General features: G+C 37.7%; 1 protein-coding gene across 1 annotated transcript in view; it reads right to left on the reverse strand.

Moving 5' to 3' along the window:
• Positions 1–1,401: 1,401 nt before the first annotated feature.
• LOC128507156 (synaptic vesicle glycoprotein 2C) overlaps positions 1,402–15,650 on the reverse strand; it is a 43,401-nt gene continuing 29,152 nt past the window's right edge. Inside the window, exons 5-13 of the mRNA XM_053477827.1 lie at positions 13,624–13,757; positions 13,332–13,421; positions 12,153–12,263; positions 11,716–11,804; positions 8,365–8,529; positions 6,577–6,710; positions 5,107–5,310; positions 4,805–4,964; positions 1,402–4,148 (exon numbers count right to left, since the gene is read on the reverse strand). Coding sequence (XP_053333802.1) covers positions 3,965–4,148; positions 4,805–4,964; positions 5,107–5,310; positions 6,577–6,710; positions 8,365–8,529; positions 11,716–11,804; positions 12,153–12,263; positions 13,332–13,421; positions 13,624–13,757 — 1,271 coding nt within the window. The 3' untranslated portion in view covers positions 1,402–3,964. The remainder of the gene's footprint in view (positions 4,149–4,804; positions 4,965–5,106; positions 5,311–6,576; positions 6,711–8,364; positions 8,530–11,715; positions 11,805–12,152; positions 12,264–13,331; positions 13,422–13,623; positions 13,758–15,650) is intronic.

The raw sequence follows: 15,650 nt of genomic DNA on the forward strand, positions 1-15,650 counted from the left end.
CGACGAAAAGTAATAAACCAAATCAGGTGTGTGCAGATTTATTGTTTATTTAACCCTCTGTTCTTACACAAGATGGTGCTTGTATACGAGGGTGACGTTCAGCCAATCAGGTCAACTTGTACTATTTCTCATGGAGAAGACCAGAGAAGAATTTCATACTCATACCACTACAATTAACAAAAATATCACTAACTAGACCGAACATTTTCCAGAATCTTTCCAGGAACCATATAAACAAGAACTGTGTAGAAATCCATCCTGAAATTTTTGTGTTCAGTGTGCACTCCAGGAAGTGTTCCGGGACACAAACACTGCGATGGTGACAGCATTTAAAAAACGTGCACCAAGACAGGAGACACGCTGGTGGTTGAACTTAATGTTCAGGGATTCTTCAGAATTTCCAAAAAACATCATCAAAGATCATACTTAAATGGTAGAGCGAGTATTACATTGAACACTCTCTCACCATTAAGATGGTCTGAACTATACATCTGATGTTTTTCCTGGAAACTACTGCGCTGACATTAAAGGTGCCACATTGTGGTATTTAAATGGCATTATTAAGTAGAAACGCGCTTCCAGATGAAAGACCATTCCAATAATAATACATTCTAGCATTCATTAAATTCTTCCTGTTTTACCGTCTGGAGCTTTAAATGCAAACGACCCTTTGTGGAAGTGCATTTCTTTAACCAATCTGAGAGCAGAAACTGAGACTTTACTAATAACGGTGTTGTAGTGTTTGGCACTGTGGCCTTGCACCTTCAGGGGAAAGGGTTCGGGTACAGCTTTTGGGTCTGTGTGTGGACTTTGCTTGTTCACCTGGTGCATTTGGTGGGGTTTCTTCAGGAAAACTCTGGTTTAAGCTAACTGGTGCTCCCAAATTGCCCGCATTGTGTGCCTGTGTGCGTTTTTATGCCCTGCAACAGATTGGCACCCCGGACCTCGTGCCCTGAGTCCACTGAGATAGATAGGAGCCAGGCCTCCAATGCCCCTGTGCAGGATAAGCAGTATGGAGAACGAGTGTGAGAGTGTTTTTGTTCGGCTGGAGACCCGTGTAAATATCCAAAATCCATCAAAAGTGAAGTTTGCATAATAGGTGTGGTTTAATAACCACATGTGAATGTAGTGCGTTCAATTTAGTTCCTTCAAAAATGTAGGTTACAAATAACAGTATAAAGTAAATATTAATAAATGTAATACTTTTAGGTTCTAAAATAAATATTAATATACCTACATAAAGTATGTTATATCTACTATTAGGTGGACAAGCAAAATATAACCTGAACCTTATTTCTAAATATTCAACCGTACTATGCTAACTACAGTCATTTGTTAAATAATTGCTTACTATAGGGTCTTTTTAAAAAAAATTGTTTTAGTTATTACTGTATGGTAATGCACAAGTTTGAATCCTGGTGCGGAATTAACCTAAACATGATTATGGCCTTTTTTATATTTATTTATAATGTCTGTTTTACTACAATAAATTAAGTTTGTAAATATATTTAATTCAATTAAATGAGTTAAACATAAACCTAACATTATTTAATCATTAATAAACCATAATTATTTATTTTGTATCTAAGCACATGTTTTACTTGAGTGGAAATTCTGCACTAAAAGAAGTTGATATGTGACTTTTTTCTGTTAGCTCTGAAAGAAAGAAGATGAAAGTTATGAGCTATGTTTGATCTTTTTTTGTTTATTTTTAAGGGTTCTCTCATGTGTATCTCCCAATCAGTGAATGAAAAAATACAATAGAATCGGTTGTAAGTGTAAAACTGATGTTTCAAATGTCTTTAAAGCAGAAGTGGGCGGTAACTGGGTACATTTATTTAATATATATTTTACTTTACTCCAGTAGTTTTATTAGAAGCCACTTTTTACTCTTACTCCGTTCGAAAGTACAGCAAATATCTGTACTTTTACTTAACTGCCTTTCAGCATGCCGTAGTACGTCATGACAGCGGTGTGTAGTATTTGAAGCAGGAATTCTGCCACCTGCTGACTAATATATGTAACTGCGTGACTTGTCTTTCCTTCAAGACACGCCAAATATCGTATAGTTTCACAAACCAGAAACAGCACAATCGGGAAGCAGATAGAGAGATTTTTCACTATGGTAAAGGCTACTGTAAACTAATGCAAGCCCTGTACTTTTTAATACTTCAGTAAATTCGAAGGTGAGTCCTTCTGTACTTAGGACTCAAAAGCTAAACAAGTAGTTATAAAGTAGACTTCTACTTTTACTCAACTACAAGATTTTTTTTTTTACGTTTCCCACCTCTGCTGTAAAGTAACTTGTAATAAACATTTTAAATATATAATATTTCCATAAGGACTGTCTGTTGTTTTTTTTTAATATAAATTCTGTAAAGTTTACAGAATTTACACCTGCACCTGACATCATTACAAAAACCTCCATGTCATAGGTCCTGCTCTGTCAGAAGGTATCTCTGTAACACAGTAAATGTAAAAGGTTCCTGGAACTGCAGTGCAGAAAATGGCTTCACATCCGCATCACACTGGCCGGACAGAGTCTTCCAGATCGAGTGACCTGCTACTCATTTTGACCCGAGCACCTGTTACACGGCTGTCTGTCACGTTTAGTCTGACCGCAGTTGAGTTCTTTAAAGGTTGTAGGGCAGGTAGGAGATTCACACACAGGACAGCGGGATGAAACACTGACGTGCAGCAGGCATCGAGAAAAGCACGGATGAAATAATTGAGGGGAAAGAGGCACGGTGTCGAGAAAGAAGGCCATTCCGTGATTAGAGGAGACTGAACGCAGAGCAGCACGACTGAGAAACACTACAGCATAGCAGCGTCGCAAGGGCCGTCGGACGTACACGCGCTCGGACACACATGCAGACTCGGATTAGAGGAGAAAACACACAGATAGATGGACACACCGAAGAGAAATGAAACAACAAGTACTACGAAGCAAAGCCCTTGCAAATAAGCGTACGTAGATTAACCACACGGCTCACAAAGACAAAAACGAGAGCAAAGGCGAAAGCCTTATCGCTGCTTTAAAACGTCTTCTGCTTTTAAATAAAGACAAATAGAAAAAGAGAGAGGTTCTTTTCTGCGAGGTTCTAGCAGAGATCAGATGCGATTCTGCTGACGCTAATAGGAGTAGCTGCTGTTTTTTTTTTTTTTTCTTCTGTGGCCTTGGATCGACTCGGGTGTGAAGGCTTTAACATCGTCCATAATAATAATAATAATAATTATAATAGATTTGACAGAGTTAAATAAAAAAATATAATAATGAAATCACAGATCTCTGTTATAAACTTGACTGGGCTAATATTTTCATCAGATGACTTAGTGTCTCCTTTTGGCACTGTAAGATTTAGGATAGCTCAGCTAAGGCATTCTGTATGTTTTGCAAAATTTTGGTCAAGATTGGGCTTTTTTTTACATCAATAAAATAGCCATAAATATGACTTGAGCTTAAAGCTGCAGTAAGTAACATTTCGCTCTAAACAAAGTTAAAGAAATAGTAAGTACTATTGGGCCTAGAGAGGAAAAAGAAATGGATGCAATTTAGGAAGGTCCATGCGTTCGGGTTGTGCTTCCCTCTGAGATTTACTTATTCATTATTACTATTATTATTATTATTATTATTATTAGATTTATACATCATCGCAAATCGACGCCAAAACATTAGGCACGAAGAATGTTCAGCTGCTATCAGAGAATTGCCCCAGGGTCATCAAAACGTTCTCAAATGTAAATTTGGTAAAATATATTCACCAGAGAGGTCTGCAAATGTTACATACTGCAGCTTTAAATGAACAAACAAACAAATAAATAAATAAACTACAATAATACTGAGCGTACAACTCAATAAATGATCAGACGACGTTGCGGCCTGTTGCAGCTGCTCCAGCCCGGAGTGTCCGTCCCGTTTCCGTGGCACCTCTCTGGTTGGAGGGGAGCGGTCAGAGGTCAGAGGTCACATGAGGACGTTGTCACGCGTGTCAGGGAGCCGGAGTCCCACGAGGCCACCGGCAACCAGGACACAGGATGCCAGGAGGATGGGAATGGCTATAGTAATGCCCACCAACGAGCCGAAGATCAGGTTCCCCAACACGGCCGCCAGCTTACACATGGCGTTGCAGAACCCAAATCCGGTACCCCTGTAACACAAACACGCACACACACACACACACACACACATAAAAAATTTTATACAATTATAAAGATCTATTTACCTTTTTATATTTATCGGAAAAGAGTTCATGGATTGAAAATAATCGATCACACAGGTCACAGGCTTTTATTAATAACAAGAATAAAATGCTATCCGGTGATTTCTTTCTTTTTTTTTAAGAATTGAAGGAAGAGTCAGCAATCCTGGAGAAAGATTGTTAATATTTGACTTCAACAGCACAACATATACACCTCCCCTTTAGCGATAATGATGACTGTGCTAGCTGACCTGTATTAATATAAAACCTCTTCATGCACAAACACGCCCCCTGCTGCTGATTAGTTGTCACAGTGTTTTGAGGAGCAGCCTGCACCACTTCATTTATTTCCCTTTTACAGATCCAAGGATGTGTATGAACTGCAGATTTATGTCTTCTTTTGGCAGCTAGTGGAGCGTGAGAAGATCTCTGCTGAATTTGAGAAAAAGTTTTTGCTATCGTTTACTCCAGCTTTAACTTCTGGTCAGAAGTGAATGTTATTCCTAATGTGTCTCTCTCTCTTTCGTCAGTGTGCCATACTGAAATGCAAACACTGTACCCCCGCAGATTAAGCTGTACTCTGGTGTGTGTGTGTATGTGTGTACCTCCTGTCTGTGGGATACAGCTCAGCTGTGACTACATCCAGAGAGTTCCATGCGGATATGCTGAGGCCGTTATAGAGGCAGAGCATGGCGATCATCATCGACTCGCTGGTACCGAACCACAGGAAGAAGCAACTGATCCCTGACAGAACCATCGAGCCTCCTAAACAAAACCAGGCAGGAAACAATGACGTTAAAACCCAGGAAATCGATCAGCTCAAATACTGTACTGCTTAATTGACCTTAAATAGCCCTCTGAGTATGCTTCGGTATGCGTGCGCGGTCGATAGGATGGAACGACTTACCCAGCATGCTCAACCGCCCGACTTTGTCCATCAGGAGGGCGGAGACTATGTTGCCTGGTAACACAGCCAGAGTCCCTAGGAAGTTGATGAAGTACACCCAGTAGGCACTGTAGTCGTCATCGAATGTGACCTGGCATCCCGTCTTGTTTTGGGTAAATGTGCTGTTGATCAACGACGAGCCGATAAACTTAGAGTCGTCGATATCTGTGTACGAGAACTTGCGATTAGTCTCCTTATGTGGGAGGAAACCAGAGTACCCGGAGGAAACCCACCAAGCACGGGAACGAAATGCAAACTCCATGCACACAGAGACGGGAATCGAACCTGGCCGGAAGTCGATCCCGGGCCCTGGAGGTGCAGGGCGACCACCATCCTGCCCAGTTAACGATTTACTTTATTTTTATTTATGATCCATTGACACTATTCATGTTGGTGTAGATGGTTCTTTCCCGTCCAGTGATTTCCGTCATCTTTTGCTTTTTTACAAACAGCACCCCTCCATTTAACCAAGCATGGGACATATAAACACACTACAGACAGTATGTTAACTTGCAGCGTTTTTAGCGTCCTCATTTTTTAATAAAAGCATTAAAGGATGAGTTAAAAAACAGCCGACAACTTGTTCCGAGCAACACATGGAGTCATGGTTTCAGTAGTTAATCTGCATCCTTTCCTCCACGGAGAGATTAAATATTCTTTACTATGTACACACTGTCCAAAACAATATTACTTTCTTTGGTTTCCATTGGCAGCAAATCCATCAAACCGACAACCTCTATTATTTCAGGAAATACACTGTTCAAGATATATTGCTGGTGTTTCCCACAAGACAATATTTCAAATATAGGAGAGCTTGTGTCCTGCTGAACGCTGTTTGTCCGTGACTGAGATCTTAATCAGATTAACTCTGCGATGGCTTCGTCCTGAACCACACTTCTATTCAGTCGCTTCCTTCCTTGGATCACAACACACTTCTTTACCCTGAATGCCAAATAATACAGGCAAAAACAAACTTCATTTTACTTAAATGGCAACAACTGTCCCAACTAAGTTAAGTAATGAAAGGTTTCTAGCATAATGCTAATGCTACAGCCATCCATAGCCAGGAGCCTAAAGACAGCAGGTTGCCCGTGATCTCTCTGCACTCCCACGTTAATCACAGTAACAATAACCAATCACGGGCATCTGTGTGCTTGTGCTCATGGAGGGGGAGGATAGCACATTACATCATCCCCGAACAGTTCAAAATTATATGTTTGGCGTCTTCATGTGTGTCGGTGCACCCTCTCTGATTGGCAGCTGTCGCTGAAGTACACCACCACCACCACCACCACCACCAACAACAACAACGGTGGGAAATGGAGAAAATCAAGGCAAATTTTCCAACTTGTATCTACACATCTCAGGCTTTAAAAAGAGCACATTCCAAAACATACATACACACACACACACACACACACAATCACACACCTGTATTGTAGAAAAAGGTGTCCATGATGGTGCAGTTCTTGAAGTAAGTACCAACCGAAGTGACGTCCTCGAAGAAGCAGTTTTGGAAGATGGAGTCTTTAAAGGTGACCGATTTAAACTTCATACTAATAAACCTGAGGACCAAAGTTTTTTAATTTAAATTTCTAATTAAAATGGACATCCAATATAATTAGACACTGGAAATTAACTTTGATATCCATAAGACCTCAAAAAAAAAAAAAAAGAGAGTAAAATGGTAGGACCTCTTTTGGACGGTTGATTTGATGGCGATAAAACATTGTTAAAAATTGCTCAATTTAAGTTTTGTATTTTTTTTAAAGAGAGGCCTTCTAATGTAAATGTGTTTGTAAAAAGCTTGTTCACTAGCACCTAGCCATCCAGATAGATATTTAGAATGGGACTCAAAACAATTTACCATTTTACTTAATGGTTTCATGCTTTACCTTAACAAGAACTTAACACTGAACCAATGTCTGGCCAATCAGAATCAAGCATTCAACAGTTTCCCACATTATCACCTCCCTAAACAAGTTAAGAGAATCACAAAAAGAACACACACAGTGGTGGGATAGCATGACATTACATAGTTTCCCCTGCTTGTGTTGAATATAACCTCAAGATCCATGCACCAGTCTCGGTGGACTAAATAGGCAAAACGAGAGATATGGGATGAATTACCAGATGAATTACAACACATTCACGTGTGCACTTAGAAAAAAAACGTCGAAAGGGACAAGTGTAAGAAACAGATAAAGGCTTTTTAATTTCCTGTTTTGTTGTGGTGTAATGTCATGCTACTCCACCCCTGTGTGTGTGTTGTTTTTGTGATAGGGATGAGATTCTTAGATTCTTAAAACAGTAAAACAGCCCATACACAAAGACACACACAACCTCTAAACTTGGTGGCCTTAATTTTGAAACAGTGTTTTTACATCATTTATATTATCTATAAATAAATAAAGGTATACTAAGAAATAAACTATTTAAAGTAATTTTAAATAAGTAAATAAAATTATATGATGCCCGTATATCTTAAGGTTCAAAATACTTTATTTCTTACTTGTCTATGATACATTTTATGTTCATTTTTATAACGGACACCAATAGTTCTAGAAGCTACTGTAAGATTACTGACTTTTTAAAAGTCCTTTAATTTCTCTATTAATCCCCTGCTACACTAATGCACTTATCCCAGTGTTTCACTAGTGCTTGGATACCATCAAGGTACTGTAGAAAGTCATGACTTGCCTTTCTACACTGGCCTCCCAGGAACTTCTTTAATGGCCCAAATGTGAAAGTGCATTAGTGTAGAAGAAGAAAATTATATAGAAGAAGAAATTTTTACTCTTATAACTGTGTTCTGTTTTTCTGCACAATCAAAAGTCCTGGTTTGACTTAAACCGCTCACATAGTTTATACAGGATGCCAAGAAATCTAAAACGTATTCTAGTCGTCATGTAACACAATTAAGTTTCATGACTACAAAATGCGTATTTAAGATTTATTAAAAAAAAAATTATATGGAAAAATTGTTGAAATGTCACATTCTAATAAAAAAAAACACTCTAAGTGGAATTTCAATGTCAGAATGACCACAAAAATTAACATATTATTTATTTATAACATATTATTTATATTATTGTATTTTTTTTTACAAATGCTAACTATGTTTAACAAAGAACCTATATGTCTAGCATTTTTTTTTTCAAGTTGAAATCCTAAAAGTTTTGAGGTTGCAATGAAGGATCCTGGACGAGCCCTCCTTACCTGTCATTGATGAACGACCCATTGTTGTGCACCTGGTTCTCCAGCGTGAAGTTGAAGGTGAAGTCTTCAATGCGCTCGTTTTTGTGGATCTTCACCCTCGACGCGTACTCGTCCGCTTGAAGGTGCTTAATCACATCAGGAAACCACACTGAGAGGCCGTAGTACCTATACAGAGGATGTTACAGCACATGAAATTGGGTAATTTTAAGAGAAGACGAGTGGACAAAGTGTTTGTATCGGGTGTTTTAAGCTACACGGTGAGCTGGTTGAATAGTTAGAGTAACATTGCTAGGCACGTAAATGAAAAGCAGTGTGTACAGCAAAGTGTAGTTGTGATGTCATACAGTCAGATTTGTGATTGACTCTGCCCATGTTGATTCAGGAATGCAATACAACCTACAAAATCATAGCATGTGTAACATAATAATTTTGCATAATTGTTGCACAACAACTTTTTCATTTCTGAACATTCCATCTACACACTCAATCAAATTGCTGCATTGATGTCAAATGTGGAAAGATGTACTTATCACTTTCTAACTGGGAATAAAACGTCCATGTTGACATCTGAGTGGGAATTCCGAGCTGGAAGAGCTTTCTAAAACTAAAATATTTTAATAGATAATTATAGGATTAGCTGATGTTCATGACCACCCTTTCAGGTGTTATTTAAAAACCTTATAATAAAAAACTTTAGGGGAAAAAAAGAGAAGACCTGAAAGAGCAGCACTTCTGGATTGAGACAAAAAAGTGAGAGGATGTGATTTGTGGGGAGAAGAAAGCAGAGAACGAATGATGATGCCCCTCTACAGTCCACCTACTCGAGCGTTCCCTGACAGGTTTAGTACATGTTTTACATTTTGAAAGAGAGATGTGTTGGTCTCTTCCTGTTTTAGTGGGTGGATAAACACACACTCACACACAAGGGAAGACAAAGGAGAATAAAACAAAAGAATTACAGCTCCTGTAGATCAAAAACCTCGGAAACGTTCTGTGTTCGTGCTAGGATAAATGCTCGGGGGCATAGCATATCATACCTTACAATTTCAGCAAACAGAGAAGAAATGGAAAAGATTTCATGACAATTTAACAATTAGCTTTAATATTTTATGTAATAAAATACATGTTATCTAATTTAACTAGCTAATATAATACAATACTTGTTGTAGGCTAAGTTTAGTAAATATAACCAGCTAAACTACGTAGCTGATGTAGTTAAAGCTTGGTAGTTAGTGGTTGTTTTTGCATATTTATTTTCGAATTGCATAAAGTTGGTTAATTTAAAATCAGTCCAGCTAGCTAACGTTTTAGTCGTATGGTAATTAGAGATAGATCTGTCCTCCTGGTGCAGCTCCGCCTCTGGGCACATCCACACAATAGCTATGATGACAACAGTAATTACACTGACATTGGGCCGTCTTATGCAGCTTCACCTCTGGGCCCATCTACATTAACGACAGCTACCGTTAGTGCAGCAATTACGAAAAGACAGCACCTCATTACGCTGCCACAAACACACTATCACTGTGTTTTTGTTTGTTTGTGAGAGCAAGTGTGAGTATCTGAGAAAGTTACGTTTTCTATTTTATTTTCATTGGACTTTTTTTTTTAATAAATCTATATACACACACACGCAACCTGTAAAAATTATACAACTCTTATATGTTAATTGCTACAAAAAAAGGAAAGATTTTGTCAAATGTCCCCTCAGATTTGTTTATCTTAGAAAACCCTGTCAGGTACCTGTCATGCTAGTTAGCTAGGTATTGCTAACGGTGAACATTCACAACATAACACATTCCTGGAAGTTCGGTCAGTTTAGCTCATGCTAGCTATCTGATAAGGACGATTTTCAACATACATGAAAATAACTTCTGAACATTCACCAGGTTATCTCATAAAACCTGGTTAACTTATATTACCAATAGAAATCACTATATGTACATTTATAAAGTTATATTCTCCCATAAATCCTGTCAGGTTACCTCACATTAGCTAACGCTGAACATTTATGACATAAAATCTTAGAAATCCTGTAAGAATAACTCATGCTAGCCACCTGGGAATTAAATTTAACCTACTGAACATAAATAAGACCTAGAATCCTGTCAGGTTAGATCATCTATATGTACATTTATAACTTCTTTCCTAAAACCTGTCAGGTCACCTTATAATAATAATAATAATAATAATTGGTTAGTTAGTTAATAGTAAATACTTTGGATGTAAAACCCAGACATCCTGTCAGATTATGTTGGATGGATGGATGGATAGATACAGTAGATAGATAGACAGATAAATAGACAGATACTTTATTGATCGGGAAGAAAATTCCGGAAAATGCATGTTATAGCCGCCTGACGATGAAATGTATTATTATATATAAATATGACACAGAAATCCTGTCAGGTTAGATCATGCTAGCTATCACTAATTCTAAACACTTAACCAGTTACCTCATGAAACCTAGTTATTTATTATATCACCAACTGAAATTTCATTCCTTTAAGTGGACATGGACTTTAAATACCCCAATAAATCCTGCCCGGTTACCATAGCTAGATAGCTAACATTAGCAGGTCAGATTAGCTTGTGTTAGCTACCTAAAAACAAGGTTTATCAACATAAATGAATATGGCTCAGAAGCCCTGCCAGGTTAGCTCATGTTAGCTAACTGTTTGGGGATATCAGTAAAGATTATAAACATAAATGAAACTTAAATCTTCTCAAATGACCTCACGGTAACTGGCACTGGGTGTAAAAATTCCAAATATTGATACACCAATCAGCCATAACATTATGACCACCTGCCTAATATTGAGTAAGTTCCTTCCTACTTTTGCCACTAAAACAGTAATGACCTGTGTGTTCTGACACCAGCATTAACCTTTTCCTCAATTTGTGCTACAGTAGCTCTTCTATTTGTTCGGACTACATGGGCCAGCCTTCGCTCCCCATGTGCATCAATGAGCCTTGGCCACCTATGACCCTGTCACCAAAGTGGATCACTTTTGGTATGTTGGACACACTTGGAGCCTGGGAACATCCCACAAAAGAACAATGCCACTTTTGGAGTTGCTCTGACCCAGTTGTCAACCCATTACAAGTTGGCGCCTCTCACAGTAAGTACAGTTTCAATATCTTGCGAAGGTGGCAGTTAGGGGGAGACCTACCCAATATTAGACATGTGGTCATAATGTTATGGCTGATCTGTGTGAATATGACATAAGAAACTTGATTTCAAGTGCGAAATCGTATTTTACACTGTTTATGTACCAATGTACCAATGTAGCCAACGATGTGTACATACTGTATGTGTAAGAGCAGGAAGGGACAGGAAGTGTTTCTTACCCAAAAGACAGCGAGAACCACACTATGGCCAGCTTCACTGTGTTGTCTTTAACAGGGTAATCCCAGCACTTAAGGAATGTTAGCCAAATCTATGAAACACACACACACACACAAAAATGAATTTCATATGCATTGAAGCTACATATTCATATTAATTCATAGCACACAGAATTGACACAACAGTACCTAAACTTGATATTCCTGTACTAAAGCTGCTGTAAGATGAACCAGCATGCTGTTCAGCATGTATTCTCATCTCCACGCTTCCAGTGTTCCCAGTGTAGATGCTGGGAACAACTGAATTATTAATCTACTGGAACCCTGACCAGGATAGACTGCTTACTTAGTATGACTGAATGAATACTGTATAAAGCTGACAGCTAAACTGCTGAAAGTTCAGCTGAGGAAGATGTGTGTAAACGCAGGTCCAGACTCACCCCGCGGAGTTCACTTCGGATTCGGAAGAGAACTTTAGCTGCAGGGTTCGCAGATTCGGACTGCATCTCAACAAACTCATCCAACTGCTTAGGGATCTTTATACGGTTCACCTGTAGGGGGAGACACCACACCAACACCACTGTGCTGTAATAATAGTCAAGGACTCAGAGACCATGTCCTAAAGCTTTTTCAGTATCACGCTGCTAACTACAAAACTTTACAAACACTGCTTGTAAAACAAAGTTGTTTTTTAAGCATAATTAATTTTTAAAGGTAAAATTGATTTTTAAATTAGGGTTTTCTTTCCTTTAATACTTTGTTCAAAAGAAAAATATATACCATATACTCACTACATTTTCATACATTTTTCTAGAATCATATATTTGTAGAGTTATAAGGTGAGTTTTAGCATTAGACAGGTTTTTAAGGAGTTGATCTAAACACCTAACTAAATTTTAAAGGGGGTGAAAGTGAGAATGGGACATGTCACTATAGTCTATTTGCTGCCAGATACACTACAAAAAACTGGCTTTAGCATTCATCTAGACTGTGTGTGGTTAGCATTATTATCATGCCAGCTACCTTTTTATTACCTGGAATGAAGCTAATTGTCTACCCTTTTTCCTGGTTCCTTTGTGAAGATTGAGCAAATTTATTATCAGGATCTAAAATTACTTTACTTTATACACTTTAACTTGAGCAAATAATTTTATGCTGTTTTTTTACTTTTACCAGAGAATACATTTATTCAGTTGATTCATTGCACTCTTAGTAGGTAATGTGGCTAATTTGCGTATACCGCTAAACAAAGAGATTTTTTTTAGGAGATATTTTAAAAAGGGTAGAGGATAAAGAATCAATCAAAGTTTGTAATATGTATTATTCTGTTCTTTGTGATGACCATAAAGTCCTCACAATGATAGGAAAGGGTCAAATGTCCTCTCAATTAACCTGTCCTTACAAAAAAAATGAGTGTTTACATCTTTCATAGGAAAATATTTAATTATCTATATTTATATTTTAAAAGCCAATATATCTCAATTTGGCCGATGAGTTTAAAGTTGGGAACAGAATTAATGAGCTAAAGTAATAAATAGCATTAGTAGTGGAAGGTCCCCACAAGGCTCAAATACCCGGAATGTGTATTTATACACTATAGTATGTAATATAAAACTCACAGTAAAAACTTTCTCTGGTTCTCCTCGTGCACGCATGTTGGTGTCATGGACCTGTTTCAGAACCATCCACGCCTCATCGTGTTTCCCAGTCTACAAATAAAAAAAAAATAAAAAAATCATACACACTTAGAAACACTTTTTGATGTACTGTAAGGTACTGTTATGTGAAAATAATTAAATGTTAAGAACACATCAGACTTATCGCACTAAACTAATGTGGCTACCAATATATTGCCCTAATGGCAAGCAGGAGTGTTTTAATGAACATTATTCTAATACACTCCCAGCTTACCTCTAGGAAGTAGCGTGGACTTTCTGGCATGAAGGTAAGAGAGACGACTGCGCAGACACACGGTAGTGCACAGACGACCACGAACACTCTCCAGCTGTGGAACTGATACGCTGAGCCCATGCTGAAACTCCAGCCTGCATAATTATAATTGCAAGGACAATATGCAAGTGTGTGATTACAATATGGAAGTGTATATACACCCAAGTATTCTAGTTTGAAGGTATGCCAAGATATATATATATATATATATATATATATATATATATATATATATATATATATATATATATTACATGTATATGCTGACACACACAGATAAACAGAATGAGTACTCACACACACACACACACACACACACACACACAGTGTACCCTCTGGGGTCTAAGTGTCACAACAATGCATAATGCAATTATACTTAATTCTTGAGTCAAGAGGTGGTGTAAGAGGCACTTGTAGAGTACTCCATATTTTCTCCACTAGTCTCTCTCAGTCTCGCTCCGTCAGACTAAAATTAAAATGCTGCGCTGTATTCCTCCTAAGATAATGCCCTCACAGTAACTCACAGAATAATGTACGAAAAACTCCAGCTAGCAAGCTAACATCAAACTAACATCCACAGTACGTATGTAAACAAACTAGCCCACTAACTAGTATTGTGTTAAACAGACTAGCTAGCACATGGGCTACCATCACAATGAACCACCTAACCATTAAACTAGCATTTAAAGTAGTCTATAAAATAACATTACAATAAATAACCTAGCCCACAAACCAGTATTTTATCAGTCAAACACACAAACTAGCATTATATGTGTATGTATTATACTGTATGCAGCAAACAATCTAACCACAAACCAGTATTATATCAACAACAACACAGGATATGAACCAGAGCTACGGTAAACAAAGCGTTAAATTAAACAGAGTGGCATATAAACTAGAATTATAGCAAAAAATGCTAGCATTGTAGCATACATACTAGCAAACGAATTTTGTAGCAAACAAAGCTAACCCACAAACTAGCATTAATGTAAACAGAGTAACATACAAACTAGCATTATAGTCTTGTATATAGAGTAACTTATGTACAGTAATAACATTACAGTACAAAATCTTGCCCACAAACTAGTATTATATCAAACTAGCATTATAGTAAATATACTAACCCATAAATTAGTATTATAGTAAATATCATAGTCTATAAGCTAGTGCTGTAGTAAACAAAGCTAACACATAACTTAGCATCATATTAAACAGAGTAGTGTATGAGCCAGCATTAAAGTAAAGATGCTAAGACACAAAACTAGGTGGGAATCAAACCCTCGACCCTGGACGTGCAAGGCGGCAGTACCAGCCACTAAGCCACCATACCGTCATACACACACACAACTAACAGGGTTTTACTGTACCTCTGTAATAACAAACTAACCAGCAGACTACCACATAAACTATATAGATTATAAATTAGTGCTGTAGTTAACAAAGCTAACTGACAAACTAGCATCAGATATGAACTAGCATTATTGTACATATGCTAACCCACATAACTAGCATTATAGATATCAGACCTACAGTAATTAACAGAACAACACACCTCAATATAAATGTAATTCCTTTTTTTTTTTCTTTTTTAAAGTTTTATAGCTTTCATTGGTAACATGATTGAAGGAAACAAAGCGTGAAATTACTTTATTATTATACCGGTTGTATGGAGTGAATATACTGAATATACAGTTGGGCGGTTAAACAATTAGGCTGTCACTTGGAGAAGATAAATTATTACCAATTTGACTGATATTTTAAAATAAGAACAAACTTCTTGGTGAACATAATGGCAGATAAAGCAGTAAAGCATTGCATCTAGACACTTCTGTTTAAAATCATCACAAGGAGTGAAGAACCGCGGTACCGTTCATGTACATCCGCTCTCTCACACACACACACACAGATCTAAGAACACTATCTAGCCGCCCTGCCTTCTAACTTCCCACTGAACCTGAAAGTCTGGATCTTTATCTGGTACCTCA

The sequence above is a fragment of the Clarias gariepinus genome, chromosome 19 (assembly GCF_024256425.1).
Source record: "Clarias gariepinus isolate MV-2021 ecotype Netherlands chromosome 19, CGAR_prim_01v2, whole genome shotgun sequence".
NCBI classification, from domain to species: Eukaryota; Metazoa; Chordata; class Actinopteri; order Siluriformes; family Clariidae; genus Clarias; species Clarias gariepinus.